Consider the following 19,959-nt stretch of genomic DNA (forward strand, 5'->3'; position numbering starts at 1 on the left):
ATCCTTTTCTTGTGGGGCACGATTCTGATCACATGAATGACCGTTTGGGATTGATGAAGGTGTATAGTTTCTACGTAGAGAAGATTCTAGGAGTGATTGAGTTGTGTTCCTTGTGGAGTAGATTGCCACGTGGCCAGCCGCATTTGAAGAGAATGGGCCCATGGTGGTTATTTGTATCCAATCCAAAGTTAATTTGAAGATCACAGGCTGTCAAAACAAAGATTAGGTCCGACTAAAATAATTATTTTTTCTAGGTCATTTCCATGCCATACATCATGTTATAAAATTGGCTTATGATGTGACACCTTAGACTCAATTTTAGATATGATAAAATTTGGTAAGTATGATTGGTATTATATTGTAGATTGGATTTGCATGATGAAAAGGAAAAGTTTACAGGTTATTCTTTGTAAGCTCTGTTTGGCTGGTACAATGTATCATCTTTAGCGGTAGAGAAATGATTTGTGCGATGGAAATACCCTCGGACGAAAGAGGTTCTTGTAGCTCAAATTAAATGGGAAGTTAGGGCTCGGGTTATGTACAGAAGGAAGTTCAAAAGTACTCTTATTTCTGGTAGACTTTCAAAGCTTTGGAAGATGTAGGAGCTTTGTGTATTTCTTGGCTGTTTGAGTTGTTTTCCTCCTGTTGTAGGGAGTGTGTTTGAGTTCTAATCTCCTTCCTTGTTTTGGGAGTGTGGTTTTTGCTGCTTGTTGCTGTGTTGTTCTTAGCTGTTTGGGAGTATATCCAGTGTTTACTAGAGTGATTGTACGTTGATGAGTTTGGTTTATAAAAGTTTAATTCATCCAAAAATAAAATAAAAAATTGATAAGTATTGAGGAGGTAAATGCTAGGCCACCTATAACTATTTTATAACTTTTGACATGTGTCAATATGATGGGTACCTTATGATGAAATGGGTGGTAGATAGAAATACAAGCAGATGAAGTCTAAAGTGATAATACTTAAAGTTCTAACATCTAACTCCACGTCTTACCCTAATCTGACCCTTATCACAACATGTGGTTAGAGTCACGTCACCAGTAATTTTTTTAAACACCCTTCAATCACATGTTGACACGTGTTAAAAGTTGTAAGTTTACCTTTGAATTCTTTCATATGGCACCATTAACCTTCACAAATCCTACAATATATAGGAGCTTCCCATTTTTGAGCGGTATTATATATTGTCACCTTCTCGCTTATGTTTCGGCCTCATTGAACCATTCTTAAATTCATTAGAGACTCTTTATCATTCTTAAATTCATTAGAAACTCTTTATCAGCCCAAGCAGCTCTATGTCGTAATTAAAATGGGCATATCATTAGATTAACTTCCCAAATTAGCCCCTTGTGTTCGCCAAACATGGGTGAAGCCTTAGCTGTTAGACTAGCTACATCATTGGCCATTTTTCTCAATCTCAAACAGTTTACTCTTGAAGAAGATTCTCAAATAGTTATCTTAGCGCTTCAAAAAACCCAAAACTACTAGCATTCCCATCAATCCTCTCCCATCCCTTCGATTCCCATTGTTAGCAGCAAGGATCCCTCCTTTAGTTTCTGTTTAATTTGTAATTTTAATACTTTAACATTAAGCTTTAGCTTTATTTCTCTTTGTTTGTTCATTTTCAAGTATCTATTATCTATTAAAAATAAAAATAAAAACTCATTGAGGGATTCCACAACCCTTTTTGACTAGTTGAGTTGGATGCCTAAAAACCCCCCATGAATCAAGGAGTTTCTCCTAAACCAAAGATTCCTTGCCACGTATTGCTACATCACAGAAGCCTCTAATTAATTACATTACCAAATGACTCATGTCTACCTTGTTTGACTCTTAGCACTTGTGAAAGCAACCCCCTCCAGTATCTCTCTTCCCTAAATGGAATGCATGTGAAATGTAGGAATAGCTTCACCAGTTCCTTCTCTCTCTCTCTCTCTCTCTATAAAGTGACACGAACATCTTAGAGAAATGTGGGTTTCTCATTAAACAACGGAACTCCCCAACAGTCAAAGCCAAAAGACCCAGTTCTTTTCCCCATTTTTTAATTTTTTCCATATTATGGCTGCATGTTCTTATTCCTGAAAAGAGAAACATAACACTTTTCGGGAATCATCTGGAACTTTTCGTATTAGGACACAATAATAGTGGCCATTGCCATTACTGATCGTAGTTTTCTTGTTTGCTGTCGTCCATTGCATGGGAGTGACTGACGATGGACGACAGAATGGATCATGGTTCCAACAAAACGGAGGGGAACTGGGAGAAACATCTCCAAATCTTTTCCCAGAAAATGAAAGGATGTCCTGGTTTGGTGTGGCAAACGATGTGGAAGGTTGGACATGACGACCCGAGAAGGGTGATCCACTCTTTGAAAGTTGGCCTGTCTCTGACGCTGGTTTCCTTGTTATATCTCATGGAACCATTGTTCAATGGGATCGGACTCCGACAGAATGCCATTTGGGCTGTCATGACTGTGGTTGTTGTGCTAGAGTTTACAGCAGGTTTTGTCTCTTTTCCATAATTGTATTTGTGTGCCTGTCTGCCTGCCTGCCTGCTAATATTATATTTCATGATCATCACTAAATTTGATGATAAACCCGTGTATTAGTTCCATATTCATACATTATTGGATTACAGGGGCAACTTTATGCAAGGGACTGAACAGAGGATTTGGGACACTACTGGCGGGATCAATGGCTTTCTTCATCGAGTACATTGCAAAAGAATCTGGCTGGGTCTTCCGATCAATTTTCATTGGAGCTGCAGTTTTTCTTGTTGGTAATTATTTTCTTTCCTTCTGTTAGTAGATAATTAAAAACACACAACTTTTAATGACATTTGCTATTCCAAAGGGGTCTTATATGAAAAGAGCCTTTGATTAGTACATTAATCTCTATTATTTTATTTTGATTAACCGAGTTTGTTAAACTCTTCTTTTCTGTCTTGTTTGATGTAAAGGGCTGTACTTTACAGAGTCCATTTATATTTTGAATTGAAGTTTTGTGTTCTCCAAAGCTCAAGTTCTTCAATTTTCATGTGACATCTGAATTTCAATAAAAAGTATACTCATTAATTGTCCCAACATTTTCTCAACCCATAGAGAACGACCCTTAATATCACAATTAATGTTTATTGTGTTGATTTAAGTAATGAGTGTGAAGAGTCTTCATCAAAACCTTTCCGGTTTAGTGCATAGCTTCAGCAAACTTTTGATTACAGTTTTGCTTTCCCACATTTTTTCTGAGGCTAAATTTTGCATTACAGAAAAAACCAGCTAAATTTATGCTATATATTTTTCGTTTTCAATTTTGCAGGAGCTGTAGCTACATACATGAGGTTCATTCCCTACATAAAGAAGAACTATGACTATGGTGTTGTGATATTTCTCTTGACGTTTAATCTGATAACTGTGTCGAGCTACCGTGTTGACAATGTCTTGAAGATCGCACATGACCGCTTCTACACCATTGCCATTGGCTGTGGTGTGTGCCTGCTGATGAGTTTGTTGATATTTCCAAATTGGTCGGGGGAAGACCTCCATCATTCCAATGTTTCCAAGCTTGAAGGTCTAGCAAAATCTATACAAGGTATATATAGATGCAAATTGTTAAGAATAATACCATATATAGATCCTAGTAAAATTTGTTTAAATTACAGAACCTCTGAAGATGAATGTAAGCAATGAATATTAGTAAGTTAATCATGTCACAATGTTCTTTTGCTTGATTATGTCAATGAATACTAGTAATATGTGGTGTAAATTGAGCAGCTTGTGTCGATGAATACTTTAATGCTGCTGACTTAGAAGTAATCAGAAACAAATCTTCAGAAGATCCCATTTACGAAGGTTATAAGGCTGTTTTGGACTCGAAATCCATTGATGAGACTCTGGTAAGTTTTCAGTTTCCTTTATTGTATTCATAATAGTACGGAACTAGCTCCAGCTACCATGTTCTTGGAATGATTGTATTGTGATTTAAGTAGGCTTTACATGCAAGTTGGGAGCCAAGGCACTCAAGATACTGTTACAAGTTGCCATGGCAGCAATATGTGAAACTGGGAGCTGTTCTTCGCCATTTTGGCTACACTGTTGTAGCTCTACATGGATGTTTGCAGACTGAAATTCAGGTAATATATACAAATGATTTTTCTTATGATCCAGCTCTACAAGCCACATATTGTGGCTAGAGCGGTTTCAAAATTAATATAAGTATGCACATATATATATATATATATATATATATATATATATATATATATATATATATATATATATATGTTTTTGTTCTGGGAACTTTTTAAAATAGAAGGCATTTAAGAGTTTCCCAAAAAAAAAATAAGATTCTCATATGAAAAAGTGAGATGAAAATGAAGACATTTATTAATGCCAACCAACATCCACCATGCCATCGCTTTAAACCGATGCTTGGGTGTATGCACTTGGGTCTATGCCTTAACTCCCACGGTAGGAAGACGTGTTCTAGTTTGATTTCATTTTTTTGCAAAACGTAATCAAACATCAGAAAATTTTCTAAAATCTGTTATTTTTTAGAGGCGTATTTTCTATATATAGAGCAAATAATGTCTTAATATCTCAAGGAAAGCGACAATAGTAGCCGGACACGATCTCAATATTTTATAACATCTCAATATAGCGCAAACTATTGCTAGGATCCAGTGAAAGTGGCCAGAATCTTACCGGTCAGTGATGAAATCTCGTCACCGGTAGTTTTTCATCGTTGATATTGTTTTCGTAAGAGATAAACGCTAGAAAAATAATTTCGATTAAAATATTTTACGTCGAAACAAATGGAGCATTAATGTTAAGGAAAGTGACTTTCTTTTTCTGTTTTAAGTCGTTTGTGTCTCCTTATTAATCATTGTGGTTTCTTGTTTGATGTATTTATGTTTTTTTTTCTTCTTCTTCTTTGCCTAGACTCCTCCATCTGTGCGAGCCCTATTCAAAGACCCTTGCATCAGACTCGCCGGGGAAGTATCAAAAGTACTCCTCGAACTTGGCGACAGCATAAGAAAACGCTGCCACTGCTCTCCGGAGATACTCTCCGATCATCTCCACGAAGCCTTAAAAGACCTGAACAAAGCCATAAATTCCCAGCCAAGGCTCTTCCTCGGCTCCAACAATAACCAAGCCACCAACATGCTCGCCATAGCCGCCGCACACGCCCAGAAGCACCAAAAAGAGTCTCATGGGGTCTCCTTGTCGAGCGTGAAAACCGACAGCTCTGCCCTGCTCGAATGGAAAGCCAGAAGGGCTACTGCTGAGCAGCAGTCCTCAAAGGAGCGCGAGCGGAAGGTGTTGAGGCCACAGCTGAGCAAGATCGCAATCACCACTAGCCTTGAGTTCTCGGAGGCGCTTCCTTTTGCTGCTTTTGCTTCTTTGCTTGTAGAGTTGGTGGCAAAACTGGATCATGTTATCGAGGAAGTCGAGGAATTGGGGAGGATAGCATGCTTCAAAGAGTACGACAAACATGGTGAACAGATTGCTGTGACTTGTGAGAGACCACCACAAATGAATGTTGCTCAAAACAATTTGCCATCCCATGCAGCAGATTAATTACTAGGAAAAAAAAAAAAGGTTTTAATTTAGGGGTCTTTCTGGGATAGCTAGATATTGAACTATATATATTTATAGGGGAAAATATATATTAGCCCCTCAGACTACCACCATTTTTCTGGATGACCCTCCAAACTACCGATGCTTAGATTCTGGCTCTCAAAACTATCACTTTCTGATTTTTTGGCCCAATCCGTTCATTTATACCGTCAATTCTAAACAGAATTCCGAAAATACCCCTCCTACACTTTGAAATTCTCACGGTTAAGGGAGGGGTATTTTCGAGTTTTTGGCCAATTTCTGTTAGAATTAACGGTATAAATAGACGGATTAGGCCAAAAAATCAGAAAGTGGTAATTTGGGGGGTCGGAGTGCAAGTATTGGTAGTTCGGGGTGCCATCCGGAGAAAGGGTGGTAGTTTGGGGGGCTAATATATATTTTTCCCATATATATATATATATATATATATATATATAAACACTTTCTTTTGGCCATTTTTTTGCTTTCATGAATTTGTAAATTAGTATTGAAGTGAATAAACTTTACATCAACATTGTGGGCTTCTAAAAATGGCTCGGTATTATAGGCTAGTTCAACTCGAAGCAAGTCATCTGGAAGATATACACACGACTAATAAAAGGCGATGAAAAAATATTGGAAGAGGAAAGGGCCCAACCGGGTTCGAACCGGTGACCTCTTGATCTGCAGTCAAATGCTCTACCACTGAGCTATGGACCCTGTTGTTGTGGAAAGACGCTAGTTGTACTAAATAACATCGACCCAATCCAAGTGCTTTCTGTTCATTAATCAGGTTGAGGATCTGGATGGCTATGAACTTGTAATTTTGTAAATCCAAAGCCATCAAATTATGTAATCAATTTATAAACCTTAATACTTTGCACTTTCCCAGTTAGGAACTATATATATATATATATATATATATATATATATATATATATATATATATATATATATATATATATATATATATATATATATATATATATATATATATATGGGTATCTCAGTTCACCTATAGCTAGATAGTACATCGGGCCAGCTCACACACAGTGGTAGTATTACCGAACGTAAAGGCTCTACCAAGATTCCTAGAATAACCTCCGACCCCATACCCGACGCAACTTCAAGGATAGAGCCTTAAATCGCAGGCTATGCCCAAGTGACTGGTCCTAAGGGGGAGGTAGCACTTAGCTGAGTCTTGAACTCGAGACTTCAATGGATGATATCCCTAGAAGCTCCAAGCTTCAACCACTATGCCACTCCCTTGGGGTTAACTATATATAATCGTTTCATAATCAATTATTTGATTGGATTGAGATCCTTAAGATGTAAATTGTAATATGATAAAATTTAAGAGTATTTTATTTCCCTGTTTAAATTAATAATCCATGCTCCAAACTATTGACAATGCCATATTAGCAAAAAAAAAAAAAAAAAACAGTAGAAATTGAAGAATGGATCATGATCATTTCCTATAATTTTTAGGGTATTTTAATGTGTAGATTGAGTTATTGAAAAAATGATAAATGGTAGATATAACAAAATCTCAGTTATTTAATTTGAAAACAATAATTGAGATTCGAAGAAATATGGTCGATAAAATACCTTAGGAAATTCTAAGAAATTCTGATCCTAGAAAAATAATGCCAAACTATAATCCCAGCCAATTCAACGAACATGATTTTGGCTATTTTGAATTTGATGGTTTGCAAGTTCATCAATTTGGAATTATGTAAAATAAACACAAAAAAAAAAAAAAAAAAATCATATCGTGCTCTGGAACTTCTTAACTTCGGTTGAACAAAAAAGGTTCAATCTTCGTCAGACAGGTACCCATGAAGTCATCAAAATTTTCAGACGGAAAAATTTCATGCATCCCTCAAATTATCGCTCAATTAATAATATTTTTTTTAAGAAAACTTAACTTATAATTCTTAGTTTTTCATCACTTTTGAATTAAAAATACTCAAACTTTAAAAAGTGTCAATTTAAGGTATCCATCTTTCAATTTTTTTTTTCAATTTCAGCCATCCGTTAGAATTTTCTGTTAAATCCTATCAAAATTCTCAAATACCCCTATGTTTATTTTTTATAAAAAAAAATTATATATTTTTTTAAAGATTTAAGGCATGAATATTTTTGCAAATTTCATTAAATTCTTGCCAACACCTAAATCCTAGGATTTTGTTTTTCCTAAAAAAAAAAAAAATAGGTTATTTTAGAAATTTTGATAGGATTTAATGAAAAATTCTAACAGAGGGTTGAAATTAAAAAAAAAATTGAAAGATGAATACCTTAAATTGATACTTTTTAAAGTTTTTGTATCTTTTTTAAAAAGTGATTAAAGATAAGGAGTTATAAGTAAAGTTCTCTCATTTTTTTTTTTTTTTCAAACTTTAAATTTTGACAATGTCCTCTAATGCCGGTAAAAAGATAAAAATAACCCCGAAAAATGTTTCAATAAGACAAAAATACTCCAATAAATTAAAAAAGAAAGAAAAAAGACAAAAGAAAAAAGATGGAAAAACAAAAACAATTGGAGGGTCCACCCCCTAAATTAAAAAAAGTCAGTAACTTATACACTCAGACACTCTTAAACAGTGAAAACTTAATGGGGGATTTCATATTTAGGCTACATGACATAAGCAACCACTGTCGAGCCATACCCTTTTTGTCTTCTTTATAGGAAAACAGCTCTAGAATTATTGGGCGTGGGATCAATAAAAGTGGGATTGACTAAAATAAATCACTCATTGGACCGCGTGTCGAGATAACGATCGAAAGTACTTGCGAGGAGAATAGAATTTAGCAAAAGAGTAAGTCAAAGTAGGCCGACAGAAAATAGCTTCGATGCTTAAGTCAATATGAATAGAAGGAAATAATTTTAGGGAAAGCAAATCTAATATGCAAATGAAGGAGACGAAAGTCCCCGTTTACCTGATGTTTGCCACTCTTTATAACAAATTTTGTCATAATTATTTGACACGTGTTACGCTTTCATTGGAGACTTTCTTGTTTCAAATATTCTCTACATCCCATGACTTCTATCATGCAATTGGCTCATGTTGAAAATCATGGGGACGGTTACTGACGTGCCAAAGGAGGGGATCTGGTCAAGGATGAAAACTAGAAGTTTAATTCTAGAAGGGGGCCAAACAATATAAAAAAACATAAAAAAATTCAAGAGCCAAAATAAGAAAGAAAAAAAAAACTAAATAATTTTTACTAACAAGTAACAAATTTAAAGATAAAATAACGTTTTTTAATATTTTTGTTTTTTGGAGGCAGGGTCATGAATTCTGTCACTGGATCCGGTGTAGTTTCATGTAGCTATTTTCGGGTCGGTTGATAAATCGGGCATCGATTCTACAGACCCAACAATCTTTATAGAAGATACAACGAAGTAAATCTTGAACAAAATCAATGATAAGCTCAACAATTGTCATTTGCAAAACAATTTATTGCATAGGAGTATTATTCTGGATGCTACAATTTTACAAAAAATCTCTTGCAAATTGACATTAAAAATCACGTGGCAAATACCACGTCAATTACTGAATAATTAAATTTATCTACCAAATTTTACTACGTAAATTTTCACATATTATACGCCATGTTGTACTCATCTATGGGTCCTATTTAAGGATCAAGATTTTCATTATTGCCAAATCTGGATTAGCATGGACCACTCCACAGCATAGACCACATGATGGGACCTTTGGGCTGAGGGTACTGCTTTGATCAAACCAGTAGCAAAGTGACATATGGCATTCAATGGGTAGAGAAGGTTTAAAAGATAAGTTATGGTTTTGATGATTTTTGTGAGGACGCAGGTGAAAGAGTGGTAGGTATGGCTTGGTGCATCTCAAACACCGTTTCATATGGGTGGAACAGAAGCCCATGTTGCTTATTTGGTTGGAACATAGGCAAGAAAAAATCTGATGACAGGCAACAGACCAAGTACCATGACATTGATCTTCCTTTCTCACTTTCTCTTGTTGGCAAAACATTCTTAAGGGGTACTCTCTCTCTCTCTCTCTCTCTCTAATGCACATGCATTTTCTTTAAGATGCATGATGGTGGCATGAGAAAAGAAAATGATAAAATCACATGGTCTTCGGTTGTGCCTTGCTTTGCTTATATATGTTATCATGTAAAATGGAAATGTAGATGATGTTAGTAATTGAAATGATTTCTTTATAGCTTTTAGTTGTTGCAATATTGGATGAATATATATATCCTTTCTGGCAATCAAGCAATGGATGGATATAGCAGCTAAAAAAGTTGGCAAAAGAATGTTAATGTGAAGTGTAATAACAATAAGGTAGCTGCAATCATTGTCTGTCTCAAGTTTTGAATGATTATGAGCAGGAAGGGAACTGAAATGCTGCTACAAGGCCACCATTGATGGATTTAGCGCAACCAACTTCCACAATTGCTGTGACTTCAAGGGGCCATGCGTGATAATAGGCTACACAAACAAGTCCTTCAAGTTTGGTGCATTTAACCCTGAAGGTTACAGAAGCACTGATGATTATTATGATACTTTTGATGCATTCCTATTCTATTGGACAGACAGTGAGAAAATTGAGCCCATCATTCTACCCAAGGTAGGGGGAAGTGGTGCAGCACTTTTCGATTATGCTAGGGGCGGGCCCCAATTTGGGGCTGACGGGCTGCTCATCGGGCCTCCTCTAGCACCGGTTATGGGCGGGTTTGCAGGGCCAGACACCAATTCAGGAATTGGAGATCTGAGGCAAGCTAAATCTAGATTAGGATTGTCATATGCAAAAAGGGAAGATGGGAAAGAGTCTTTGTTTGGAGTTGTGAATAAGGCTACCCTTGAAGAAGTGGAAGTTTTTTGCAGTCCTCAAATTGCAAGCTTATACTAAAGTGATTAACTACAAGTAAGTTGTAAATGTTTTCAGTGTAGCAGGTAATATATTTGGTGATCAAAAATCATTTTAGGCACCCCTCATTCATCTCAAATAATGTGAAAGATTGTCGAAATTACTACTTCAGTAAAGATATATGCATCCAATAATTTCCATGAAAAGCACTTGTTTTCCCTCGTTTCATTGTCAAATAGAACTAGTGGCGCATAATGGATAAAAGAATTTCCTTAACTACCAAATTTCTTTGTTTGCATAGGGGGGAAAAGCGACACCTTGCGAATTCTTAACTTTTTAAGCCAACAAGTAGGTGTCAAGGGCAAAGCAGTAGGGGGCGGGAGAATATATGTTAGAGAAATAGGTAGTGTTGCATGAAAAGAATTTGTGGATTGTAGGGCTTTTAGGAAAGTGTTCTTAAAGTCACGTGAGTGTAGTCCCTTTATCAAGATTCTTCCCAAAGTGAAGAAGGGCCAGGAGAACAATATACAAACTTCGGCCAAGAGAAATATATTTTTATCAAGCACTTGCTAGCTTTTTATGGCTTCATTGAGGCCCTACTGCTTCACATTTGCCCTCCAAATTTGAGTACTGTTCATTACTTGTTAAGAATCATTGGTGATTCTTGCCACTGAGTGGCACTTTCTCAAGAAAATTGTGACCTGGGTTTTGTCTGGAAGGGCTTCAAGATAGAATATATCAAAATAGATTAAACAATGATATTGAAAATTTTGATTTTCTTTTCTAGTTCCCAACCAAGGGATAAAGGTGGGGTTTAAGAAACTGCTGCATAACTTCTTCAAATGTATAATTGCTTGGGGGTTCTCTGAGTAATCAATTACTAGCAAGCAGTAGCTTCATCCTCATAAACAGAACAAAAACACAAAACATGAACAACTACACTAACAATTTGAAACAGACTAAATTTTCTTCTTCTTTTTTCTGTCTTTCAGCCTCAATATCAGACTACTACATATTTGAGCAAAAATATCAGAATTGAAGCCACCAATTTTGCATACAACTGTCTATTCATTGCAGAGTCATCAACCCTATCCTAGATAGCAACTATTGTTTTTCTTATCTCCAATGACGATTGCAGAGTCTCTATTGTTGTTCTCTTGCAGCCAAGCACCTTTTTTCACGCTAAGTGTGGTAGCCAACAACATTTCAGGCTATCTCTCACCACCACCCCAAATCTTTTTCCTTTCAAACTGTCTTTACTTGATTACTGCATATCCTAGCTTCGAACTGGTTATACTGTCAAAGGCAAAACTTTTTTCTAGATTTGTTTTGATAAGCCCACTTTACCTTTCTGTTCTTTGTAGATAAGGAATAACCTGTTTTTGTATAACAATAATGCAATCCTTTTGCTATAGCTTTAGAATATCAGACAAGATCATGCTGTTTTATCACAAGGAGCCACCCCCCCTTTCCATGTTTCTGAGATGCTAGAAGACATGAAAGTTTCAAATGAATGTCTCATTAAAATAAAAGGATGTCTATAAGTTGTTTATCTTGGAGCAACTTCCACTCAGTATGGAAGTCTTTTAGAATCCACCAATAACTCAATTGCCACCAAGGCAATGACTAACCAACAAAAAGTTCACTAAAAGCAACTTCGAAATGGAATGGCTTATCAATGTGGCTATAAAAGTAAACTTTATCTTTAGCCTTAAACATAAAGAGAACATTGCATTTCAAAATCTTCAAGCAACTTGACAAATACAGTAATTAAAGAAAGCAGCTTTAGCAGCTAAAATTTGAAACATAAGAACTCTCTCCAGTTCACATGTCCGAACACTTTTTCCACTTGTTTTGTCTTTGCCTTGTAGAATACAAAATTAAGCATCTTTATCTTGCAATTTTACAGAGTTAAATAGAGCAAACATCAATTAAAAAAGCATATGCTTATCACATGCTCAAATGATACATGGCAATTTTTATAGATTAGGTTGGAGAAAACTGTGTCGAAGCTGTCCGATGTAGAAATATCTCAACAAATGAACCCTAAGAAACATACTAGAGAGATTTTCGATTCAACGTTATGCATGCCTTGCATATAGATGAGTAGCTATTCCAGTAACATTACATGAAATTCAAACATAAAGATGCTTCCATAGAGATGCTCATGTTTCTGTTTGGCAGGCCCCAATTTTGAACTAGGCAAAGGAAAATAAAGTTTTCAAACACTTAGAATATATACCAGAGAATAAGACAAATTTATAGAACCATGTAGATAACTGCAAGTAAACCGAATTTTGGTGCAATCGATAATAGTGATTATCACCGGGAGTACAAGATCACAACATAAACAAGAAACTGAAAACAGACTTGGCCACTAAACCAACTCCAATACAACAGCATAAGAAAGACTTCTTCAGCAACCCCTTTCTACATAATATATAAGGGGTTATACTCATTATTTATCATTCCAAGAATCAACGTTAAAAGGCGTTGTCTTGGAGGCCTTTTCTAGATGATACAAATGCAAGGAGGTAGACGCCTAGATCACAATCACCAAGTTGTCCTCCTGCAACCATAGACCACCAAGTTCCCCCAAACTCCCATCTCCACTTGCTTGCCTGCAAATTGGAGCTTGGTCCCAAGATTGCAATCCTGCATTAAAAAAGAGCTACTGTGATCTTTCTTTCCTTTTCAGTAGGGATGTGGATATCTTAGTGAACTGGTCTGGTCATAACCTTCATATGGCACATTCTCATTTCCAAAAAGGCCCATGTAGTTTGCATGGCCAGAGTAAGGTGACATGCAGCCAATTTCCCCAGCAAAATTTGAATATGATGAACTCGGTGGGATTTCTGTATGTTCATATGGTGGCCAAGGAGTTGTCGAGCTTGGAAACTGATACTGTGGAAAGTATTCGGATGCAGCTTCCTGTACTTGTGGGTAGTCCTGCAGCAACCAAGGTGATATGTTTCAAGAACTCTCAAAAATCTAAAAGTAGCTCACGGAAGTTCCTTTATTCCTCAAATTCAATACCTTTGAAGAATCAAGAATTAGCTCAGGTGAGACCCAGAAGCTTGTAGGATTTGTCTCCATCAAAGCAGGCTCATACTCTGCCACTGGAGTAACTTCATATGGAGAAGTGATAGGGCTACAATACTGACTCTCATTGTACAGGTAACTTGCTTGAGATGGAATGTCATTTGCGATGCTCGCGGGCTCGTTTGAGGTGCTCGCGAACCTGAAATCCCCATTGCTTGAACTGCTCCCAACCATCTTAGCTTTTGGCTCTTCATGATCATTCATCTTCTGTGCATGCTCATTCTTCTTAACAACACGGCACAAAGCAAAAGCTCCCTAGAGAGATAATAACCAAAAACAATTCATTCTCCCAAACTATACAAGGCAACCAAGCACTAGAGTTTCCCAAACAAACTTTTGAGGAAAATGTAAAGCTAACCCATTATATGAGACTCTTGAATTTACCTGAAAACTCGGTGATCCATCTGAAAGATCATCACAAAGGCGGTACTCATGCATTACCCAGTCTGTTCGATCTCCTAAAGGAGCCCGTCCACGATAGAAAACTAGGGTCTTCCGATACCCAGTAACACCAGCCTGACAGACAACCTTCCTATCTTTTCCAGTGGCTTTCCAGTAGCCAGCTTTGGTGGCTCTATTTGTTCGTGAGCCATTTGGGTACTTTCGATCCCGGGGACAGAAGAAGAACCATTCCATATCTCGTTTAGGAAGGAATGATTTCTCTGCAATACACAGCTTCGAGATCAGATTTCTCCAAAAATTCCCCAACAATAAACTTAAAATGAAAAATAATGATGAAACCAATTAGAGGGAAAAACTTTTGATGTAATGTTTCCTTTTCACAACATTCTTTGGGAATAAAGGAACAACAATTGAACCTGCTTTTAGAAGATAAAAGTTTGAAGGCCCCATGGGAAAAAAGAAATTTTATGATAGGTATTAGCCATAAAGAACAATGATAGAAGAAATCAAATAAACAAAACAAACAAAAAATTACTTTCCAACACTAAAGTATTCTCTCTGTTCACACTTGCATGAACTTTAATTCAATAAATTAACGACTAAAGCCACCAACACTCGCTACTCTGCCAAATTTCTAGAGCACCGATGTTCTGTACAGGCTGATTTTGTAACGATCATGACATTTCAACAATCTCCAAAACAAGAATAAATTTTAATTCAAACCAATACAGATTGTTCTGATATTTCACTTTCCGATACTTACAAACTCACACATTAAGGCTGCAAGTTTTTGAGTAGAGATCAAGATGCTGACAAACTTTATCGAATATTATTTTGTAACAAGAATTCAAAAAGATTGATTTGAAGAATACCTGGCAACTCCCATGGATCGAATTTGTACAAATCCACAACGGGAATAACTTCGAGCTCAATTTCCAGCCCATCCACTTTTCTTTTCAGGTAATACCCCACCAATTCCACATCGGTTGGGTGGAACCGAAATCCCGGTGGCAGTGATGCCCCTCCCATAATTAAGCTCCTAGGAGATCTAACTAATTCTCTAAAAACAGCCGGAAGAAACAGAACTGATAGCAAAGCTAGAAAATTTAGGCACAAAAATTCCAAAACTTGCAGTCAAGTGCCTACACTGTACCTATTAAAGATCTGGAAGATCCAAAAGTAAAAGCTTTTAACAACAATTGATTTTTTGTCAACAGCCGAGTACAACTTCCACAGAATGCATCCGTTGTGCAACGGAATCATTGTCTACAAGATTCAAGATTTTTTATGACGGAAGTATCACCCCCCAAAAAAAATCCCCCTGAAATTTTAGTCACAGAACAAAGTTGAAATGAACAGAAGCTTGAACTTCAAGCAACACCCAGAAGCTGAAACCGCTAAAATTCCAAAATTAAACCCTCAATTCAAAGTTCTGAAACCAAAAATGAACAAGAACGTTCACAAAAACTGGATAGAACTTCCAAAATTGGAACCTATTGAAAAACCCAGAAGCTAAAAGCATTCAAAATAACTTACAGATAAGTGTCTTGAATGGTTTCGGACTAAAATCTACAGAAGATCAGTGAGTAGCAAGAAACAAAGAAGAAGAAGAGGAGGAGGAGGGAGGAAGAGGAGGAAGAAGAGTAGAGTAAAAAGGAGTGGCAATTGGGTTGCGCTTTATATAGGGTGTGAGGGGGAACCAACAGTCCAAAAATACACACCGAAAGTTTGAGATTGCTTGTCTCAAGCGTACCCAAAATTCCAAGGGAGTGGCCCACGTAACACGAACTCAGTTCACACCTAACAGTTACTTCCCGCCAAATCAATTGATGACCGTTACTTCGATGGCTTTGATGTGTTGGCTTCCTCAAATTCCCACACATGAAACTACAAACTACATTTTTATTTCAAAATAATTTTAATTAACTATCGAATCAGTTATTATTAAAAAATAAATAAAAAAAATCAAAAGATTAGCTAAGATTATCCCATTAATATTGTAAAATAAAAATATAATTTCAATGATTAGAAGCCGAAGTCAGAAACACAATGCTCATGAGTCTCTTGTTTAATGACCAATTTCATCTTTAATCCATCCGGTAAACTTGTTTGTCTAGCAGTTGGTTTGAGTCCAGTTCAACCAGAAACCAGACTTAAGCTAACCCGTTTGTCTATTGGTTGCATTACAACTTCTTTTTGACTGAAAAATTCCAAGGCTCCCCTAAATGATTCTCCTTTGATGTGAATCCTGCCCTTCAACATTTCAATGATTGAGATTGAATGTCTATTCTCTATTATTCCACCGTCTAATTACAAAGATAAGGTTAAGTACACTTAACCTTTTCATTTACCGCTCATTTATATAATGTTTCTCAAACACGTTTGGAGTGGCTCGGCATAGCCGATCCACCCTCTACGAATGCTTCGACAAATACTCCCTAATTTATTTATTTTTTTTAATGAAAAAGAAAAGAAAAGTTTTTAATATTTTTTTGGTGGCTCATCTACCCCTAAGGGGTGGTTGTCGAAGAACCCCTTTATTTTTTATATTTTGCATTTTTATTTTAGGGCATTTTCTTGATTTCACCAAAAAAAAAAAAGAAGGAGCACATGCATGTCATGTGTACATTTTTATGTCCCTTTTAAGAACGAGAGCAACTTCTGTCAGATCATGGCATAAAACAAGGCTTGTTTGCCTACCAATAACAAATTGACACGTTATCTTAAAACAAAAAACTTAAGTGTTGCTGAAACACCGAATCATTTTGCCCTCATTTCCCTCTGAGACAAGTTGAGAAAAAACAATTACGAATGAACCACCATAGCCAGCCCGGACGCTGTCGGCACCGCCCAGGCTGGACCACGCTGCCACCGCCCGTGTCAGAACACGCCGCCATTGCCAAGCCAACCCCAACGCCACCGAACGCTACTCCTCCGACGTGGGCCTGGACGCGGTGGAGCACTTTCATCCGCCGTGCTCCTACCAGCTGATCCGTCTTCTGACGTGGCTCCAGCTGTGAGCCGACTTCCACGTAGGCGGAGCCGAGCAAGGACCCCACGTAGAAGATGGACGTGATGGTGGAGGAGTAATGGATGGGCACAATGTTGGGGTTGGAGACATGGACGGTGAGGATGAGCTCGGTGTTGAGGATTGGGATGTTGAGCTTGATGGATGTGAGGTTGATTGATATCAAATGGAAGGTTAGGTCATTGAGCTTCGCCAAGATCAGAGCCGTCGCTACCACAACCGACGCCGTTCCGATCAGAGCGAGGCCCCAGCTCCATTGTACTGTTTGTACCATTTTGCCCATGCTCGCTTGAGGAAATCAACATCTTCTTCTTCCTTTTATTGCCTACTTAGTTCAGAAATGGAGTTATAGTGGAGGAAAGAGATCTAGGGGTAGGCAGAATATTCTGGGGCTTTCTGGGTTGGATTGGTCAGGGGGTGGACGGTTCAATGAAATGACAAGATTTCTTATGATAGGGTGTTTTCAACCTATAGTGTTTTGGTGTGCTAAACCAACATGCCATGTTAGTATTGGAGGGTAGAAAATAGCCTTTTTTATGCCAAGACTTGATAAAAAATTACTCTTTAAGAACTTTGGTGAATGAAAGAGGTATTTTTTTACCAACTATTGATAGTTGAAGCGAGTTGAGTGTGATAGTTAGTAGTTTGTGACGGTAACGTGTAAAATGTATACGAGTGGTAATTTAAACAAAAGAGATTTATATTATAGTAGATTTCCTATTAAATAATAATGATGTTAGTAAACATTGTTCTTAAATTCATTGATTGTGTTATGTATATGTCAAGTTCTCAAAATCACTTCTATTTATAGTCAAATCTTAATGGAACTTGTGACACGTCATCATTTTCATTGGATTAAAGTAAATAAATAATGATGCTTCTTTGTAAATAATGATTTTCAGGCTCAGCTGCCTGCCGAGTTGGTCAAACGCGGCATTGATTGGGGAATTTTGGCTTTCCTAGTCATTGGCCTCCAGTCTAACCTCCTTCCACATCATCTTGAGTCGGACAAAAACACTTTTTCTTTATTTTATCGAAAGTGACGGTGTCATCAACTAGAACCCTCCCTTCAAAAAGAAAGAGCCCAAAAGTGCTTACTGAGTTTTTGAGCTCTGTGGAATGACCAAACGCACCTTAGTGGAACCATTTTGTTTTTTTATTTTTTTATTTTTGTATTTTTCAATTCACATGCTACATGCATGTAATATGAGGTGTTCTTCTTAATCCCAATTTAGTGGGACCAATTAACGTAATGTGGACACCTTTGCTTCTACATTAGCAAAATAAAAAGGTGGAATTTAATTAGAGACTTTATGAATTGGGATGGGGATTAATGTGAGTGCGGTTAGGAACTACTTTTCTAATTTTAAAAGCCAAGAAAATAAAAAAGGAATTGTCAACTTGTTTTCAAAAAACAAAAAGCTCCCTGGTAGGTAAAAATGAAAAGCATTGGCGGCTCGGCTCATATACGTAAACAAATCAAGCTATTAGCGAGATTTTGTTTGTTAATGTGCTTTGCGAAGGCGAAAAACATATCAAACAAAAATAGAATAATAAGCTCATTCCGGTCGATTGATTAGATTCAATTTCAAACTCGAAAGAGAACAAAACCGAACAACGGTCAATTACAAACTTTAAAGCTATGAAGAAAAATTTTATAGTTCTATAAATAAAAACCAATTAATTTAGATTTACGAGGATGATTCTCCACCCCCACAGAAGAGTAGTGGTGAAGATCCATCTCCATAAAATTGGTTAGGAGTGGAGCATCACTCCCGCTCCACCCTGCGAGGGTGGAGAACTAACCTCACAAAGGAGGGTACATGGTGGTGGATCCAGCCCCACAAAGGTAGGGTGGAGTGGAGGCACCCCCATCGCCCCTCCCTTGCGAGGGTGATTCTCCACCCCCATAGAGGAGTAGTGGTGGAGATCCACCTCCATAAAAGTTAGTTAGGGGTCGAACATAAAACCCGCTTTCCCTTGTGGGGGTGGAAGGGTGGAAGTCCACTCTTAGAGGGTTGGTGGAATGTTTAGGTTTTCTTTTTCTATTCCTTTCTTTTTTTTCTTTTTTTCTTTTTTTTGTGTTTTGTTTTGAAGAAAGAATGTGTGGCGGTGACACTTCTACCGCTAAAATTGGATGTAAAATATAACGAAAGAGCATATTTTTCACTTGGCCAAAACTCAAATCTTTAATAGTCCAAATTATAAACTGAAGTCCTTATCAATTCACAAGGCTAAAACTCAGGATGTTTTGGAACAACTTTTCCACTGTTTTTTCTTTCTTACCAGCCAAGATTTTAAAACAAGATCTATTTAGATTAACCCCAACCTATCTCGTAATGAGACAAGGGTCACGGGCTTCCTATCAATGCCGGAATTAAATGACCATCATTATGCCTAAAACTGAATGGAGGACTATTTAACACCTTGTGATTTGCCATTATTCAATAATTTTCTGACCAATAGTCCACAGTTGGATCGCAAAGCGTAAAAAAATAAAATAAAAAATAAAATAAAATGGTAGAAGTGGTCGATTTCATAGTGAAAAGGAGCTTTTTATGAGTTAACTTAACAAGAAGACAAAAAAGAAGAAAAAGAAAAGAAAAGAAAGGGTTTTTGAAGCCTATTTTATGAGTTGGTACTGCTGAAATTTAAATGTGAATGAAGTAAAAAGGCAAAAAAGATGTTAATCGTGTAATTGTGAGTGAATGATAATTGAAGGAAGAAGGAAGGAGGAAGGAGGAAGGAGGGGTCGTTTTATGGGGAATTGGAAAATAGGAAGACCACCTTATCTTTTGTCTACTGCTTTCGGCTCCCTTTGTCCCCTGACGGCTGAAGCCAATAGCAATATTGTGCAACAACTCCTCCCTCTAATCAACGGCTCTCCTCGCACGCAGAAACAAATATTGGAAAGAGAAACAAGTCAAAATATGCATGTTCACAATTGTTTGTGCTCCATTAATGTTGCCTAGCAAATACAT

The 19,959-nt window shown here is 37.0% G+C and overlaps 3 protein-coding genes and 1 non-coding gene across 4 annotated transcripts; 2 read left to right on the forward strand and 2 right to left on the reverse strand.

Moving 5' to 3' along the window:
• Positions 1 to 1,964: 1,964 nt before the first annotated feature.
• On the forward strand, positions 1,965 to 6,405 carry LOC133854692 (aluminum-activated malate transporter 12-like). The gene is made up of 6 exons (XM_062290948.1): positions 1,965 to 2,501; positions 2,638 to 2,778; positions 3,315 to 3,587; positions 3,770 to 3,891; positions 3,985 to 4,128; positions 4,937 to 6,405. Exons 1-6 carry the CDS (start codon positions 2,213 to 2,215, stop codon positions 5,573 to 5,575), a joined length of 1,608 nt encoding a protein of 535 aa, XP_062146932.1. The 5' UTR covers positions 1,965 to 2,212; the 3' UTR covers positions 5,576 to 6,405.
• On the reverse strand, positions 6,242 to 6,313 carry TRNAC-GCA (transfer RNA cysteine (anticodon GCA)). Its single transcript has one exon. It is a non-coding gene; the product is annotated as a tRNA-Cys (tRNA).
• Positions 6,406 to 9,401: 2,996 nt separating the features above from the next.
• LOC133854909 (uncharacterized) lies at positions 9,402 to 10,567 on the forward strand. Its single transcript, XM_062291174.1, has 2 exons — positions 9,402 to 9,615; positions 9,968 to 10,567. Exons 1-2 carry the CDS (start codon positions 9,447 to 9,449, stop codon positions 10,486 to 10,488), a joined length of 690 nt encoding a protein of 229 aa, XP_062147158.1. The 5' UTR covers positions 9,402 to 9,446; the 3' UTR covers positions 10,489 to 10,567.
• A 2,116-nt stretch (positions 10,568 to 12,683) lies between these two features.
• LOC133854946 (NAC domain-containing protein 71-like) lies at positions 12,684 to 15,597 on the reverse strand. Its single transcript, XM_062291228.1, has 5 exons — positions 14,823 to 15,597; positions 13,933 to 14,210; positions 13,483 to 13,803; positions 13,185 to 13,395; positions 12,684 to 13,101 (listed from the first exon to the last, which is right to left on the reverse strand). Exons 1-5 carry the CDS (start codon positions 14,977 to 14,979, stop codon positions 12,989 to 12,991), a joined length of 1,080 nt encoding a protein of 359 aa, XP_062147212.1. The 5' UTR covers positions 14,980 to 15,597; the 3' UTR covers positions 12,684 to 12,988.
• Positions 15,598 to 19,959: the final 4,362 nt, after the last annotated feature.

Source organism: Alnus glutinosa, chromosome 13 (genome assembly GCF_958979055.1).
Source record: "Alnus glutinosa chromosome 13, dhAlnGlut1.1, whole genome shotgun sequence".
Lineage (NCBI taxonomy): Eukaryota > Viridiplantae > Streptophyta > Magnoliopsida > Fagales > Betulaceae > Alnus > Alnus glutinosa.